Here is a 19250-nt window from a genome sequence, read left to right as displayed (position 1 = left end):
ACATAAAGCACCTAAAACAGTGCCCTATTTGATTAACTCATGGAATAGTAACTTTAATTATTATAGAAGTAAGCAGGGGAAGGAACTGAACTTGAGCAATGTCACGATCGGGAGGAGTGTGGGAAGGTAAACCTTTCACAACTTAAACGGCCTTGGCAGTGGTGACGGAGGATGACACACAGCAAGCGTTTGATCACTTTTCACAAAAGGAATGAGTGAAGACGGGCTTCTCTTTGCTACGGGGTGTTGACAGGGAGCTGCCTGCATGAATCCTCCAGTTTCAGTCTCCCAGGAAACTAGGTAAAGGTGAGACCTCACTATTCAAAGGCCTGAGAAAAGAAACTGTGAATAACATTTCTTCCTAATGCATAATTTGGGGGCCCTTGTTTGGTTCTTTATCCTTATGGTGGGCAGAGGCGAGAGGTAACTCAAAATACTTCATTTGTTTTTTGCCAACAGGATTGGCAAAAACTGGTGAAGGAAGAGCTTGCACCTAACAGCAACAACTAAGTTTCCAGTTTTATTTCCAGCTTCATGTATTTATCGGGAGTAAGTCCCTCTTTCCCCAAATTAAATGCGTCTATAAAGAGAGCTTCATTATGATGATGGTGATAATAGGAATTTACACTGCGAAGATCATCTCTGTGCACAGCACTTTCAATTTCAGTGTAGATAAGAACATCTATATGCTTAATTAAGTCTTGAAAACAGGAGTTTTCCACTCAGCTTTGAATTCTAGCTTCTTTACTGCTTAGCTACGTGACCTGGGGCAAGTTCTGTGGCCCAGCTGAGCCTCAGTTCCCTGGTCTTTAAAATGAAGTTTCATCACCTCATCTTTAAAGTGAACCATCATAGAAAGGTTTCTACATCACAGAAAGGTTTGTTTAAAGATTGAGATAAGATATTTAAGGAGCCAGACACCATGTCTGGCCCACAATCAGGTGTGTAACACAACGTAACCACTGCTAGGACACTTACAACTTTAAAATTCCACAAGTGGGAGGGCAGATATAAATTCACCGATTTGTACAGGCAGGTAAAGCTGACGTTTATCTTTCCCCATTAGCTCCCTGCAGTGGGTGTGACAGCTGAATCCACTCCACCCCTTTGCAGCAAGAATGGAGACTGATCCCCGGTCCAGCTGCGGGCCTGACAGCTCTCAGCCAGTCTTGCTACTTCCTCTCCTCTGGCCAGGGTTTGGTTTAGGGATGGAAGGCCTAAATCAACTGAGCCCACTGAAAAAAAGGAAAGGTTTGTTGGGGGCTTTTGGAATAAACAAATACAATCCTCATCTCCCCTTCTGGATCTGAATGAGGAATTAGGGAGCCTTGCTGCTCCTGGCAGCCCAGAACAAGAAGGCATCACTGACAAGATTTTGGCTGGCTTGCTAGAGGGCATTCTCTCTCTCTCCCCACCTCCCCCCTCCTTGCCTCTATGCTTACTCTGCACAAGCCAGATATATAAAAGGTGGGCAGAAAATCAAAAAGGCCTCATTAATAAAATTCAAAGGACTAATCTTTAATCACTTCAAAGAACATTCAGCCTAGAACAATGGTAAATGCATGGAAATATATTTATTTTTCCAAAATTAATAAATCTACCGGAAAAGTTTAATATTATCCTACAGCAATTTTAATAAAAAAAATGCCCTCAATTTATTTAAGTCACTTATGTTTTGCCAAATGGCTTTTGTATCTTTTCTCTCATTGCTCTCCACAACATCAGAATAAATTTGAAAGACCAGGCAAGGACTTCTCCATCTCATGGATAACAAAACTAAGGCCCAGAGAAATTCTTTTCCCAAAGTTGCAAAACTTTTCAGACACTAAGCTAGGCTGAGTGTCCTGGCTTCTTGAATCCAAATTGGACTCTGTGGCTGGGTTTGCCAATGATGGAACTGGGGGAAAATATTTTAAAATAGCTTCACATGCAATCTGTGATTAAAAGGTGCAGCTCAGAGAGAGAAATTTAGGTTTACTTTCTGGCTTAAGTCAGTCCCGGCTCTACCATTAACTGTTTATATGACCCTGAGCAAGTCACTAACATTGCTGTGTTTCAGTTTCTGCATATAAAAATGAGACATTACAATAAAAAATGTAACTATGTGTGATGGATGTTAACCAGACCTATTGCAGTGATCATTTTGCAATACATATAAATATTGAGTCATTATGTTGCACACATGAAACTAATACAATGTTATGTCAATTACACCTTAATAAAGAATAAAAAACAAGCAAAACCTCAGGAACTAAACAATGTTGTAAAAATGCAACTAAAAGTAAAAGGGGTCAAGGCAACAGAGAAATTAAATACTACAATAGAAAAACTAGATTTGGTGGATATTTTCAGAGCATTACACCCCCCAAAAATAGAATATACATTCTTTTCAAGTGCACATGGAACATTTTCCAGGATCGATCATGTACTTGGACACAAAAGAAACCTCAACAAATTTAAGAAGATAGAAATTATCTCAAGCATCTTTACTGACCACAATGCCATGAAACTGGAAATCAGCAACAGAGAAACAAAGGAGAAAAAAAGAAAAGCATGGAGATTAAATAATATGTTATTGAAAAAACAATGGATCAATGAGGAAATCAAAGCTGAAATTAAAAAATACCTTGAGACAAATCATAATGAAAGCACAACCACTCAAAACCTATGGGACACAGCAAAGGCAGTGCTAAGAGGGAAGTTGATAGCGATACAGGCCTTCCTCAAAAAAGAAGAACAATCTCAAATAAACAAGTTAACCCACCACCTGAATCAATTAGAAAAAGAACAACAAAAAGCCCCAAAAAGCAGCAGAAGGAAGGAAATAATAAAGATCACAGAGGAATTAAATACAATAGAGATTAACAAGACCATAGAAAAAATCAACCAAACCAAAAGCTGGTTTTTTGAAAAAGTAAATAAAATCGACAAACATCTGGCCAAACTCACAAAGAAGAAAAAAGAGAGAGCACAAATTAGCAAAATAAGAAAGGAAAATGGAGAAATTACAACAAACAAAATAGAAATACAGAATATCATACGAGAATATTATGAAAAACTATATGGAACCAAACTGGATAACCTAGAGGAGATGGACAAGTTTCTGGAAACATACTGTCCACCAAAACTGAATCAAGAAGAAACTGAACACTTGAACAATCCGATCACTAGAAAGGAAATAGAAATAGCAATTAAAAACCTCCCTACAAATAAAAGTCCAGGACCGGACGGCTTCACCGGGGAATTCTACCAAACATACAAAGAAGAACTCATACCAGTCCTTCTCAAACTCTTCCAGACGATTGAAAAGGAGGGAATACTCCCAAACTCATTCTATGAAGCCACCATCACCCTGATACCAAAACCAGGTGAAGACACTACAAAAAAAGAGAATTATAGGCCAATATCACTGATGAACATAGACGCCAAAATCCTCACCAAAATTTTAGCAAATAGAATCCAACAACACATAAAAAAGATTATACATCATGACCAAGTGGGGTTCATCCCAGGGACACAAGGCTGGTTCAACATACGCAAATCAATCAATGTAATACATCACATCAACAAGAGAAAGGACAAAAACCACATGATCATCTCAATCGATGCAGAAAAAGCATTTGATAAAATTCAACACCCATTTATGATAAAAACTCTCGCCAAAGTGGGTATAGAGGGAACATATCTCAACATAATAAAAACTATATATGACAAACCTACAGCCAGCATAGTTCTCAACGGTGAAAAACTCAAAAGCTTCCCACTAAAATCTGGGACAAGACAAGGATGCCCACTATCACCACTCCTATTCAACATAGTCCTGGAAGTCCTAGCCACAGCAATCAGGCAAGAGAAAGAAATAAAAGGGATCCAAATTGGAAAAGAAGAGGTAAAAGTGTCATTATATGCTGATGACATGTTACTATATATAGAAAACCCTAAAAGGTCCACACAAAAGCTACTAGAGCTGATTGAAGAATTCAGCAAGGTAGCAGGTTACAAAATTAATGTTCAAAAATCAGTTGCCTTTCTTTACACTAACGATAAATCAACAGAAAAAGAAAGTAAAGAAACAATCCCCTTTAAAATAGCACCCAAAGTAATAAAATATCTGGGAATAAATCTAACCAAGGAGGTGAAAGAATTATACACAGGAAACTATAAACCATTGGTGAAGGAAATTAAAGAAGACTTTAAAAAATGGAAAGATATTCCATGCTCTTGGATTGGAAGAATCAATATTGTTAAAATGGTCACACTGCCCAAGGCAATCTACAGATTTAATGCAATCCCTATCCAATTACCCAGGACATATTTCACAGAACTAGAACAAATCATAATAAAATTTATATGGAACCATCAAAGACCTAGAATTGCTAAAGCATTACTGAAGAGAAAGAAAGAGGCTGGAGGAATAACTCTCCCAGACTTCAGACAATACTATAGAGCTACAGTCATCAAGACAGCATGGTATTGGTACCAAAACAGACATATGGACCAATGGAACAGAATAGAGAGCCCAGAAATGAACCCACAAACCTTTGGTCAACTCATCTTCGACAAAGGAGGCAAGAATATACAATGGAATAAAGACAGTCTCTTCAGCAAATGGTGTTGGGAAAACTGGACAGCAGCATGTAAAACAATGAAGCTAGAACACACCCTTACACCATATACAAAAATCAACTCAAAATGGAGTAAAGACTTAAACATAAGACAAGATACAATAAACCTCCTAGAGGAAAACATAGGCAAAACATTATCTGACATACATTTCAAAAATTTTCTCCTAGAAGAAATAAAAGCAAGAATAAACAAATGGGACCTAATGAAACTTACAAGCTTCTGCAGAGCAAAGGAAACCAGAAATAAAACAAGAAGAAAACCTACGGAATGGGAGAAAATTTTTGCAAGTGAAACCGACAAAAGCTTGATCTCCAGAATATATAAGCAGCTCATACGACTCAATAAGAAAAAAATAAACAACCCAATCCAAAAATGGGCAGAAGACCTAAACAAGCAATTCTCCAAGGAAGACATACAAATGATCAAAAAGCACATGAAAAAATGCTCCATATCACTAATTATCAGAGAAATGCAAATCAAAACTACGATGAGGTATCACCTCACACCAGTCAGAAATGGCCATCATTCCAAAGTCCACAAATGACAAATGCTGGAGAGGCTGTGGAGAAAGGGGAACCCTCCTACACTGCTGATGGGAATGCAGTTTGGTGCAGCCACTATGGAAAACAGCGTGGAGATTCCTCAAAAGACTAGGAATAGACTTACCATATGACCCAGGAATCCCACTCCTGGGCTTGTATCCAGAAGGAAATCTACTTCAGGATGACACCTGCACCCCAATGTTCATAGCAGCACTATTTACAATAGCCAAAACATGGAAACAACCTAAATGTCCATCAACAGGTGACTGGATAAAGAAGATGTGGTATATTTATACAATGGAATACTACTCAGCCATAAAAACCGACAACATAATGCCATTTGCAGCAACATGGATGATCCTAGAGAATGTCATTCTAAGTGAAGTAAGCCAGAAAGAGAAAGAAAAATACCATATGAGATCGCTCATATGTGGAATCTAAAAAACAAAAACAAACAAAAATAAAGCATAAATACAGGACAGAAATAGACTCATGGACAGAGAATACAGACTTGTGGTTACCGGGGGGGAGGATAGAGGGTGGGAAGGGATAGAATGGGATTTCAAAATTGTAGAATAGATAAACAAGATTACACTGTATAGCACAGGGAAATATACACAAAATGTTATGATAAATCACAGAGAAAAAAATGTGACAATGAGTGTGTATATGTCCATGAATGAGTGAAAAATTGTGCTGAACACTGGAATTTGACACAACACTGTAAAATGATTATGAATGAATAAAAAATGTAAAAAAAAAATAAAAATAAAAGGTGAATCTTTGCCTTAAAATTGAACACTAGTGCACTTTGCTCTTGAAAGACTGTAAATAACTCACTGCAAAGTGGGTTAGATTCCCAGTATTGACACAACAACATGTAACATACGTGAGTGGCGTAATATTTCACGTTCTAGAAGGGGATCCGAACCAGAGACAAAGTATTACGCATGCTTTGAAAAACCACAATGTATCACATAGGAACTTTTTATGCTGTTTGTTAAGTTTTATTTAGTGTACATAGTGACCTGTGTATACTGACAGAATAAGTATATTTTCAAAATTTAATTCCTTGCCTGTGATCCCCATTCTAGGCAAATGCCTAATTGAAGAGAAATGAGTCATAGTAAGTTTTCGCCTCCTTACAGGACAGGAGGTGACCAAGTTCACTGTTACCAGAAGAGCTTCCCAGAGAAACTGACCGGGCAGCAGAAAAGAACATGGTGGGAAGATTCAAGGGGCTTTAGTCCTGGGGAATTTTATCCCTGATGACTTCCTAGGTGTCTGCTACATTTTCTCATCTATAAAATGGGGATTACATCTGCCCGCTATACTTGTGGTGGTTTTTGAGATAATTAAATGAGGTCTCATAAGACTGAAAAAGTATAAATACTACAGCAGGGCACAATATTATTATAATCTAATGGACTGGCCTGCTTGGTTATTTACCACTTACTTTGCAGCTTATTTAATTTACATCCTCATTTATTTAATATAAGAAATAGATCTTTTCAGATGAGTCAGTTTTAGAATAAAAGTTGGATCTAAAGTACTTTTAGTTGTTCCTAAACCAGGAAATTATTTTACAGTATTTTTCTTTATAAACATTTTCCACAGTTTTTTCAAATGGGAAGTTGTTAAAGAAAATGGTTTTTAACCAGAGCATGATACATACTCTGTGCAAGTGTCTGTAAATTTTAAATTAGTAAGTCATTTTTGTAGAAATAAATGATAATAGGTTTAATTGAAAGTAGGCTATGGAACGCATGCATTTCAGGCCAGAATGCTCAGTAGACATTCTAGAACCAAATGATTTTTAAGGTAAGATTTTTATTTTACAAGGCAAGTTGACTTTTCTGATATTACAAATAGGGCTTAGCTATCAGCACTGAAACTTCAGAGAATTAAGTTTTTTTTTTTTTATGAGGAACCATATCTGTAGGAAATTGAGCAGTGTTGCTACAGGTACGTCCAAGGTTTGTAAAAATATTAGAGGTCTCTGTCTAACTGTCATTGGAATCTTGAATCGCTGGTGACAACATCTACAAGAAAGCTGGACAGCATGGGCTTGGCAGCAGTTACTGCTCACACCATTCTCTCCCTTTCTTTCTTCTTCCCTCCCTTTTTTCCTTTCCGACAGTAATTACTATTAGAATATAATAAAAGCAGTCATTATCAGAAATGAGCATGTGCTATTTACATGTAATTACTTTGGGTTATTCTGGTTAAGTAATACATGAAGCATTGGGAAAAGTAGGAATTGTGCCATGTGTGGTTTGTGTGTGTGGGTGTGGAAGGGATAGGGGGTGTGTGTATGGGTGTGTGTGTGTGTGTGTGTGAGAATGTAACAGAAGGATCATAGGATCACAGCGGCAAATCAGATGGGAGTATGTATACACACACACACATATGCGCGTTCTTAAATTCTAAAAGTAACATACACTCATTGTTAACAGTTCAAATACTACAGAAAGATATAAAGTGAAAAAAGAGAATTATTCCTACCATCCCATCCTCCAAATGTAACCAAGGGGAGAACAGATTAAAAAAACAAAATAATATAATAACACTTGCACTGTTGATTTTGTGCCTGGGAAAAATATAAAGCTGACCATTATCTTGTATTGCTATTAATATATTATTCAGGATGGATTAAAAGAAAAACATGAAACAAGGAATTAAGTATAAAAAGAAAAAAACTTTCAGAAAAATTCAGAAGACCATATGCCCAACCTAGAGATTCCACAGGAATTTTTATCCATTCTAGAAAACCCAGAAATCACAAAAGTACAAATAAGTAGATGATAGAAAAATAAAAACTTGGTATGGCATGCATGAGAGCTTAGGCTAAATATCTGAAATGCACACATACTAATAAATGGTAAAAATTATGTCTTATCCTTCGAGCTCTAGAAAAATGGGTAAGAATAACCACAATCAATTTGCAGGGAAGCCAATTCAAATAGCAAATAAACATAGGAAAAGTTACTCAGTTGTTTAAAAAATGTGAGGAATACAAGTTAAAATGAGATACACCCATAATAAATTACAAAGAGCAATCAATAATCAATATTGCTGAAGGGAGAGTGAGGAAAAGGATCTGTGCATATAGAAACACAAAGATGTAATAGATATATGAGAATTATAATATATTGTTGTGAGTTTCAGATGGTTTTCACTTTTTACTTCTTTAAACTTTTATGTAAGTGAAAATAATCATGTGCTTTACAAATGTAATTGGGAAGAATTTGTTTTTTTAAAGTTCACTTTTTTAAAAGGAAAGGTTTGCCTGGTAAGAATGGTAAGAGGGAAAGAAAAACATAAACAATGAACACTTTTACAAGGTCAAATATATTAACCTCCTTTTCTGGATTCTAGATTTTCTGCCTTGCTTTACCTTATCCATGTTTATTAAATGGTTATATATGAGTTTTCTGCCCTTTCATCTTAAAAGAAAAATTAGATTCTTGATGCCTCTAGAATTTAATCCGGAAGAAGAATTGGGTTAGATACATGGTACTACATGTAAATATTCCCAAATGGTCATCTGGTGGTCACTGCTGTTTTAAATAATTCACATGTTCCCCATGATATGGAATGATACTTCTATTAAGAACTTAATTTTATTGTATTTCTAAGTCAGCTTCTACTCTCTTTAGATTTAAAGAGCACTGACGCAGCGCTCTACAACATTAATCTCTGGGGTTTTATGATTTATTCAAACTTCCAGTAGAGCTATTCTTTTCTTATTATTTTTCATTTTTCTGATTCTCCCTACATATTTTTTTTCTTTCAAACAAACCGTAGAATTACTGCTTCAGATTTCTAAAATAAACCACTAAAAAACACCCCAACTCCAAATGAAGCCAGTTGGTCAACCAATGAGATTACACTAAACTCATAGAATATTTTATGAAGAACCAATTCCTTTAAAATGTGATCTTTCTTAAAAAAAAAGTTTTTCTTTTTTTAAAAAAAGTTTTCTTTCATTAAATGCTTATTATTGGTAAAAAGGGCGCTTTTCTTCCCTTTCGTTATATTTTTTATTGTTGTCTATACACTATTCACATAGAAAAGCTATGGAACGTCCCCAACTTCTATGATTTTTAAGTTTTGCCCAGTTAATTCTCTCAGATTTTGGATAAGACAATTTTTTTTTTTTTTTGCTAAGAGTGAAAATTTTTTCCCAGCATTTCTTACTTGCTCTCATGTAATTTCAAGGGCTAATAATGTTGAAGAAGTTAAATAATTGCAGTGACAGTGAGCATCGATTTCTTGTTCCTGCCTTTGCTGTCTCACGCTTGGACAAGAGGTACGAGACAGTCTTTGGTTAGAGAGAAAAATAGAGAAACCATAGCAGGGAAACAGCCATCGCTTCCCAATTTCCTAAGGGATTTTAAATTTTTAACTGAGAATGAACACTGAATTCAACAGATACCCCTGAAAACCTTTCGGTATCTATTAAAAGGATGTAAAACTTTTCACTTGGTCAACGTACTATAATATCACAATTTTATTTTGAAATGATACTCTGTGGTTATGTTGTATGCAATTGCTTGTACTATTCTCTGGATTCAATGTGACAAGGTAATTTAAGGATTATTCTTTCCTCCACTGATACTCATTAGTGACGTGAATCCAGTTTCCTTTATATGCTTTTTTTTTTTTTCCAGATACGGTTTTAGCACGTTATTTACGTTATACTACTTTCTAAATCATTTAGAAGTTTTCTCTTTTTCCTGCTGGGATTGCCTGAAGTTTAAATACCAATGGAAGGGACCTGCTTTTTACTGTTTGACAGCATTTATGGTTGTAACTTTCCAGACCAGCGGACCCTTTGGAGTGGGAGTTAATTTCTCTGTCAATTTTCTTAGTTTCATCTTTGGTAATTAATCTACTTTTGTCTTCTCAGTCTCCTAGGGGCAGGTTTGCTAACTTATATTTTCTAAGGATGGCATGTATTTTAACTACATTTTCTAACATAGTTGTGTAGTTTTCCTTTAATTTCATCTTTCTATGTAATTGTTATGATTTAAATACATTTCTATTTTGGTGTATCCGTACTGGCTCCCTCTTTGCTTCTTTAATAGTCTTTTCCTTGGTCAATTATTTCCCTATTTTACTCAATTTTTTTTTAAAAAAAGAACTGACTTTTTTTGTAAAATACTTTGTTTTGATGTTCTAATTTGCTAACTTATAATTTATCTTAATGACTTCCTTCTACTCCTTTTAGATATTTTGTCGCTCTTTTGTTAACTTCTTGAGCTGTACATTATATTTCCTTTTTAAAATTCCTTTCTAAAGATGTGTTTGAGACTAAAACTTTCTATTAACTATTTTAACCACATCCTTTAGAATTAATCCTGTAGTATTTTAAGTTGCTATTATTTTCCAAATGTTCTTCAAATTAATTTTTATCATATCTACATGATAAAAATTACATGAACTGTACATAAGTCATATAAAAATGAGTTTACACAATAAACTTTATTAAATATACTATTTAGGTAATGTTTCTGTCATTTTCTTTTTTTATTTCCAATCATTTAGATTTATTTGGATACTATTTCAATTTTAATTTGATGAATCATATATGAATTACTGACCAATGATTATATCTTTGTTCTGGATTGTAATAATAAAATACTTCTCAGTCAATATTTTTTTAACTTCAATTCATTCTTATATAGTAATAATATTCAATCTTCAGTTTTCCTTGGATTTGTGTTTACCTCGTTCGTTTTTGCCTGTGACTTTATGTAGAATATTTTCCCATACCTTTACTTTAGACGTATTTCTAATAAATAACATTTTATTGGGTTAGTTCTTGATTTAATCTGTGAATCTTACTCTTTTGATAGTGGACTGATACATGCTCTACTTACAACAGTTAAGACAAGCTTGGTCTTAATTCTGGCACCTTAATTTCTGCTCTACATGTCCTTATCCTTATTCTGACGTCTAGCTACACCTACATTATCCACACCTTTTTGTACTGAAATATAGTTGACATACAATATTATGTTAGTTTCAGGTGTGCTACATAATGATTTGACATCTGTATACATTTTGAAATAATCATAAGTCTACTAAACATCTGTCCCTGAACAAAGTTATACAGTATCACTGACTATGTTCCTTATGCTGTCTATATCCCCATGACTATAACTGGAAGTTTGTATCTCTTAATCCACTTCACCTTCACCTGTGTTGCCTACTCCCCCACCCCTCTTCTTCTGGCAACCACCAATTTGTTCTCTGCATCTATGGGTCTATTTTCATACTGTTTTCTTTGTTTGTTTTGTTTTTAGATTCCACAAGTGAGATCATGTGGTACTTGTGTTTCTCTGACTTATTTCACTTTGTATAATGCCCTCTAGGTCCATCCATGTTGTTGCTAATGGCAGTATTTCATTTTTATGGCTGAGTAATATTCCATTGTATACATATACCACATCTTCTTTACCCATTTGTCTACTGATGGGTGTTGAGGTTGCTTTCATATCTTAGCTATTGTAAATAATGCTGCTCTCATCTCTCTCTATTTCTATCTTATTACCTAAAGTTTTTATAAGATGAAGTGTCAGTTTTTGATTCTTCTATCATAATGGTCCTCAGACTTTCATGCTTTAGTGTAAAACCATAAAGATCTGTGAAATAAAAATGTCAGTTCCTCAGCTTTCCCACTAAAGATTTTGATTTATATCTCAGGTAGAATCTACTTTCTAACCAAGCATCCCAGGTGACCGTAAGGTAGGCAGTCTATGGTAGACCCTTTGAAAAACACAGTCATAGAAGTTATCTATGTTAATTTTAAACACATCCTTGATCTTCAAATTCTTGATTCATAAACTCTCAAAATAAAAGGTAAATACTGAGTCACTGCTATGAATTAGGAAACAAATACTTTCTCCCACATCAGCCATACCTATTCTGATTTATTCTTTTTACTTATCTTCAATATCTAGTTTTTGAAAATGTTTCAATTATCTTTTATTCTGTAACTTTAATTTCTAGGGTTGGATAATTTTAGTTCTACAAGCTACCTCTAGTTCTAAATGCTGCCATACTGGCTTTTCCTATTTTAACATCCCTTACTTTGACTACCTTTTGTTGGGAGCTGGATTTTATTTTTTCACCAAGCTATAATATATATATTTTTTGAATAAGGACTTATGGACGCTATGTTTCCTTAGATTCCACATACTGAGGATAGATTATCTTTCTTTTGCCTGTATATATCAATAATATTCCTAGGTTATATTTTCCCCCCTCAGAACCCTGTAACATTGACTTTCCATTTGACTTTTCCATTGACTTATAAAAATGTTTGAAATATATCTTTTTTTTCCTTCCTTGTCATTCATTCACTTTTTCTGGCTGGAAGTTTAGTCATTTGAGAAGAATAATAATAAGGTGGCAATGGTATTGCATACTTTTTATCTTGGAACCCAGTATATCTTCTGGCCTACTTATTACTTTCATTACAGATGTGTATACATAATGTACAGAGGAGTAGTTAAGAGAGCATCTTCCAGTCATATTTTCTCAGCTGTCGAATCTTAAGAAAATTAATTATACTCTCTGAGTCTCCATTCATCATCTGTAAAATTACAATGATTACAACATACGGTCATAATAAGGAATAGATCATGAAATCATGTGTATAGAGTGTCTAACCACATACAAGACATTCAAGAAGTATTGATTATTATCATTATTAGAATTACTGATATCAGATTTAAATATTTTTTCTACTCCATTTTTTTCCATTCTATACTTCACTAACATCAAGGTTTTGCATTTTTAATCTGCTGTACTTGTCCTGTATTATATTTTCTCTAAGTGGCTTTCATCTCGACATCTCTTTATTTGCCTTCAGTGAGATTTTCAACAGCCTGAACTTTGTGTTACTCTTTTAATTTTTTGCCATACTGGTTTTCTTCCTTACTATTTTAGATTCAGTTATTAGTGTCTATGAAAATTTCTTCCCCATCATATTTACCTTTTTATAGTCTCTTGCTTACCTTGATCTTTTGTTTCATATCTCTGTCAATTTTCTAGCAGGAAAAAAACTTGTTATGAAAAATTTTAATACATCCTGACTTTTTTTTTTTTTTGCAGTGAAGGGTCATTATCTGTCTTTTGCATGCTGAGTTCCTCTCTCTTTTCCTACCAAATGAGAGAGACAGAGATAGAATGTCATTTGGTAGTTTCTGTGTACAGCTGCCACACTGTTTGTTTAGATGCTTCATTTTGATGTAGACCTTTCTATAGGGTTCTTCTACTTGCTCAAATGTAGCTTGGGTAGATTCTCCTGGATTTTGCATGCACCAACATTGAACCTCCTCATGCCTTTCTGACCCTCTGCACAGCTTCAGTGTAAGTTGAGTGTTGACTGTTTGTCTTTTGTCTTTCTCTTGCCATTTTATTCTCTGTGGCTTTGGACAGAGAAGAGAAAAACTGCACATGGGTTTTTGGATTCTTCTGTCTCTATTTCTGTAAAACTTTTCACAATGGAAAACAGTTAGACATCAGTTTTCTGTTTCTTCATTATTTTAGGGGTGGGTGATGTGTGTGTGTGTGTGTGTGTGTAGGGTGTGTGTGTGTGTATGTGTGTGTGTACACAGCTACACTCTCATAGATATGGAAACTACAGTAGAACTTTTCCAGGGAACAATCTGGCAACATGTATCACCAATTTAAAGGCGCATGCTTTTGGACTTGCAAATTTTACTTTAAGAAATATATTAGGAATCAATGGTGTGCAAACATGTCAGCATGGGATGCTTATTTCAGACTTGTTTATAATTGAAACCCACCTAGATACCCTGCAAATATCTAAAAAGAGGTGCTCATTATATAAATTATAGTACACACATTCAACACAATGTTTTGTAGTTGTTAGAAATGATGCAGACTGATACTTAAAGATCAAAAAAGTTACGTCGAAAATAGCAGTATATACAATAGCAGAGCATAGTTATTTATATAAAAATATGTCACTAAGTGTAAATAAAGGGCAGTGTGAAGAATGACTATATCTGGGTGTAGAGTGCAGGTGGTTTTCACTGCCTTTTGCACATTTTCTTTAAAGAACAATTACAAATTAGCTTTATAATCAGAAAAATAGTAATAGAGCTAAAACAAGAAAACCTGAGAAAGATACACACTGCTCCCTTCTCCAGAATAATAGCAACTATGTATTGAGTGCTCTTTGTCTAGTCCTGGGTAATGTCCTTAACAAATTCTCTCATTTAATCCTCTCAGCACCTCCATGAGGCAAAAATCAGTGTTTCAGTTTTCATCTGAGGAACATGAAGGTTAAACACTTGTAATGTTACACAGCTAATAAATAACCACGCTTGAACGTGAACCCAGTTCAGTCTGACTCTAACAGCCACCATCTTCCCAGTGCACTCTACTGCCTCTGAGGGTTGTCAACATAATTTTGATGCTTTTACAGGTTACAGATTTAACAGCTCATCATTCAAACTTTTGAATACTAGTCCTTAATTCATACTCTGCTTATGAACTTAAAGGAGAATTCAAAAGACAGAATAAAGACATATCCAACAAAGAACAGTATAAAGGCAGAAGACATTAAGATTCATATTTCAATGTAAATCATTCTTTTTTTTTAGCATAATGTTTTATGAAATAGAGAGAAAGAGTTCTTGACAAATTAGAGTCCAAATCATGGCATCAGGAAGTGTCATGAACTCTTTCAAGCCAGCAGCTGAAAACAGCACCAAAGAGGCAAATTTTCTTTCAAGTAACATCTGAGGATTTTCCTGAATTTTCATGTAACTTTTACCCAGTCATAGACCAATCATGCAGTATACTTTCATTCTGGTTTTGAAAAACACAACATTGTTCAACCGTTTTCATCATGAACCCTAACTCCAACTGTCAGACATATCTTCTTCCACCCAGAACGCTGCCCAATCAGATCACCCACTTCAATTTCAACAACAGAGATTTCAGTTGAAAACAAGAAAAGCAGCAACCCCACAAATGAGACAGGCTGAGAAGACAGACTTAGTAGGGGCTGGGTGTTTCAGGGGATCAAGACTACAACAGTGAGTAACAGAGTTTCAAACATCTCTTCTCCTGGAATCTACCTAATACCATTTATCAGACTCTGCGGCTATGTATAACACAAGTAACAAAGTTAAAAAAGCAACTAAAATACCAAAACAAGCTAGCAGTTTAATAGGTTAACCACACCTATCTCTCAGCCCAAAGGCATTAACAATGAGGAATTGAAGAATCTGATACTTAAAGATACAATAACTGCAGCTCATCTGACATCAAGTCCTCATAGGAAAGATTCGCAAGCATTCAGCATCATTCATTCACTGCTTCACCAAGAAAGAGAACTACAGATAAACGAGAGACAAGTCGCGGATGATAACGTGGAATGGAGACAACCATCATCTTCATCACCACCGTCCTCATTCTCCACTTTGGAGGGCACTAAGAATGACAATTTGCCAATTACAAAATGCAAACACATGAAGATTCAGAAACTACACTGTTACGTTTTCGCCCCCAGTGGGCTTTCTTTGGCGTTCATTTAAGTCAAGAGTGTTGACAAGAACCAATCTCAATTATTGCCTCTTACCTATCGTTATAATAGCACTGGGCCAGCCAAGATAATACTTATTTGTAAAATATAAACCACAATAAAGGAACAAGGACTTGATGCAAACGTAACATTCTCAGACACGAATTAATAACCTTGGACAGAAAATACAGGTTTCTGAATTCTGAACCAGCTTACAGGAGGACTATATATGTCTCCACGTATTCGACTCACCAAAAGAAACACAACAATAAAACTAAGAAATACCAGAGTATTTAATGACACTCTATCCTCTCAATACAAATGAAAAGGAGTCTCAAAATATGATCCACTTGGTTTCTTTCTCTGGCACAATGACCGAGGGGAACACTGAAGCTTGTGCTCATCACATCCACATTAAAAAAAAAAAAAAAAAAAACCAACAGAAAAAAACCCCGTTAGGGTCTCATGAAAACATTTAACTTATCCCCACGGCTCTGTGGACACAAGTCTACAGGTTATCTGCAAAACAAACCATACATTATTTTAAAGGGAACAGCTAAACAAATTGGCTCCAACAGAAATAACAAATAAATGGATTAAAAACTGGCTATCTAACCGTATACAGAGAGAAATCGTAATTGGTAGTCCGTCTAGTTGGGGAGAGGTTTCCAGTTGGGTCCCACAAGGATCGATATTGGGTCCCATTTTGTTTAATATCTTTATAAAAAATCTGGAAGACAAAGTAGAGAACGTGCTAATTAAGTCGACTGCTGCCACTAGATTAGGATCAGTGGTTAAAGTAAACTGGAAATAGATAAATGCTACTGGCCTTTAGATAAAGACCGATGCTAACAGAGATAAGGATTTCTAAACTTACATCTTTTTTAATGTATCATTACAAAAATCTAATTCCAAGCACTAGAAATAATTAAATTTAAAAGAACTTACTCGCTTTGCATAACACACAAAAAAATTAAGCACAATGGATAAAGACAACACAGAGACTGGCAACACCCCTGGATGCAGGATAAAGAATGGCTCCCAACAGAGAGCTTTTTTTTTGGAAAACTGGTGATTGTGGGTTTCTCAATACAATAAGGATATTGGCGGCATTTCAGATATACAAGAATCAAAGCAGTGAAAAGACAGAAGTTAACTAAATTCTCAAATATATATATATGTGTATATAAGCCTAGTTATTGTTAGGAAAATAACAAAGCTTAAAAGAATAAAAGGAGAGCTGGCAACTTGAAGGTATGAGCTAGAAATGTGGGTGCAATTAATTAAGAGCAAATTCTATAAACACACACACATAAATAGAAGAATGCAAAAGATAACAGGAGGACTCTCCTAACCCTAGAATAGAGATCTTATTTTTTTTTTAACTACTCCTGAAGACACTTGGAGAAAATATTCAGTAAAACTCTTGCTGGTTTGAGGTTTATTTTTAAAAATTGTAGTATTTTATAATTTAATGTGTCACCATGGAGACAACTGTGAAAGTAACACTGCCTGTCAGCCATGCTCTTGTTTTTAGACAGAAGGGATTTTTAGGAGAAGTTAACTGAACTGAATACTATGGACTGAATATGTGGAATCAGCCTTTTAATTTTATATTCTTTTTTCAGTTGCTTGCACAGAGGATTGTCTCAGAAATTTTGTTTACCTTGCTATGCAACCTTGGATATTTCACTTTTCTTACGAGCCTTAGTTTTTGCATCAGTCAAATGACAGGTTAAGAACTGTTTTAAGAGCTGCAGATACTCTTGCTAAATACAGGAAGGTTAACACAGAGAAGAGATTAGAAAAAGGTGGAAGTATGCCTTTGAAGCAAGAGTGGGTTCCCACCTGGCTAGGCTTCCCATTTTCATCCCTCTCTGACCTGAGGACAGAGAGCAGTTTAAAAGCCACTTTAGATGATCTGACATGCTGCTTCTGTCTCTAGGAAACCATCAATGGAAACTGAAAAAGTCAACCTGTCTCCTAGTGACTGATTTCTCCAGATCATCCAACAATACTTAGTTGATTATATGTGCCTGATCTTTAAAAAGAAAAAAACCCAAAAAACCGTAGAACTCCAGTTGAAAAGAAGGGACATTCTTGATAAGAGATATGGGGGCATTATTCATGATGCTGACACAAAAGAAAGCGTTGTACAATCAGAGTCCTAAGTGGAGCTCCTGTAACTCTTCATGCTGGGTTTAAAAAAAAAAAAAGTGGGAGTCTGGAATGTCAGACGGTCACCTTTCAAAAATCTAATCAAGTATTCTAGCCTAAGAAATAACTAACAAAGTTTGAAGTTGGTGGACTACAGATTTTACAGTTAATGCCTGTTGAAAAATGATTTCCCTGCTTTGACTTTAAAACTTCCAACGTGAAACATGCCTCTGCAGACAAGGCTCTTTTTTAGGGATGGGATTACATCCCACATTTTACATTGCATGCACAACACACAAGCAAGTGTCGCCAATAGGTCTGAAGACTGTAAATTTAATTTTTAAAATGTAGTAATGCCTATTATTTATGATATGTTATCCATATTTATCACTTACTGAGTACTCATCATGTACTGGAGACTGAGTTATCCTCTCTACACACTAGCTTGTCTCCGTAATAGCCTACGAGAGAGGAATTAACCCCATTTTACAGATGAGGAAACTGAAGGGCCAGAGAGACTTTTTTTTCCTTTTTTCTTTTTTTTTTTGTGCCTATTGTCATACTATTAAATGGGGGGTAAATGCTAAACCTGACTCCAAAATATTTGTTGAGAACCATTGTACTAAATTAGAACTCCTGATACTTTGATGTTATGCGAGCCAATCAGAGAAAGTGGAGAAGCCACCTCTGGGTAAAGTTTCAAGAACAAGACAAGCCCCTTATATTTCTCTCGTGTTTGAAACCAGAGGATTGGACCAGAGAAGGGCTTTTTACCCTCAGCAATATTGACATCTGGGGCTGGATGACTGTCACGGGCTGGCTGCTGAGTACTCGACAGGGTATTAGCAGCACGCCTGGCTCTGCCCACTGGATACCAACCCTGGTGTTGACACTCCAAACCATCTACAGGCATTGTCAGTGGTCCTCTGGTGGGGAGGGGGGCAAAAATCACCTATGATTTGAGAAACCCACTGGACTAGAACTCTACTGTCTCTTTTGTTCTCTTATATTCTAAGCTCTGAATTGTGGCTCCAACTTCAGGCAAGAGGATGGGTTTTTCATCACTAAAGGGGCACCTGCCCAGTGAACCATTCCCCACCTCCATCTCAGTACGCTGAATCTAAAACTAGTTGAAACTCCCCGGGTTCAGTTTGCTGTAAAACTGCCACTCTCTGGTACTTAAATTTATCATTTAAATGCAAATTGGTATAAAAAAACAAGGTACATGAAAGTGGAAGGAGATCAGATGTTCTCTTAAGTCAGCTCTGCATTAGGCAATTGATTTAATCAATGCATTTCAAACTGCCGTCCTATGAGATAGTTTTATTTATTTATTCAATTTCTTTTCTTTACTA

The 19250-nt window shown here is 35.5% G+C and overlaps 1 protein-coding gene across 2 annotated transcripts in view; it reads right to left on the bottom strand.

The window, feature by feature from the left end:
• GABRB2 (gamma-aminobutyric acid type A receptor subunit beta2) overlaps positions 1 to 19250 on the bottom strand; it is a 197605-nt gene that overhangs the window by 12762 nt on the left and 165593 nt on the right. Inside the window, exon 10 of one of the 2 annotated variants that reach the window (XM_072947274.1) lies at positions 16355 to 16468. The exons of the other annotated variant lie outside the window; for it this stretch is intronic. Coding sequence (XP_072803375.1) covers positions 16355 to 16468 — 114 coding nt within the window. The remainder of the gene's footprint in view (positions 1 to 16354; positions 16469 to 19250) is intronic. 2 annotated transcript variants of the gene reach the window in all.

The sequence above is a fragment of the Vicugna pacos genome, chromosome 22, assembly GCF_048564905.1.
Source record: "Vicugna pacos chromosome 22, VicPac4, whole genome shotgun sequence".
NCBI lineage: Eukaryota > Metazoa > Chordata > Mammalia > Artiodactyla > Camelidae > Vicugna > Vicugna pacos.
This window is presented reverse-complemented; position numbering and strand designations above follow the sequence as displayed.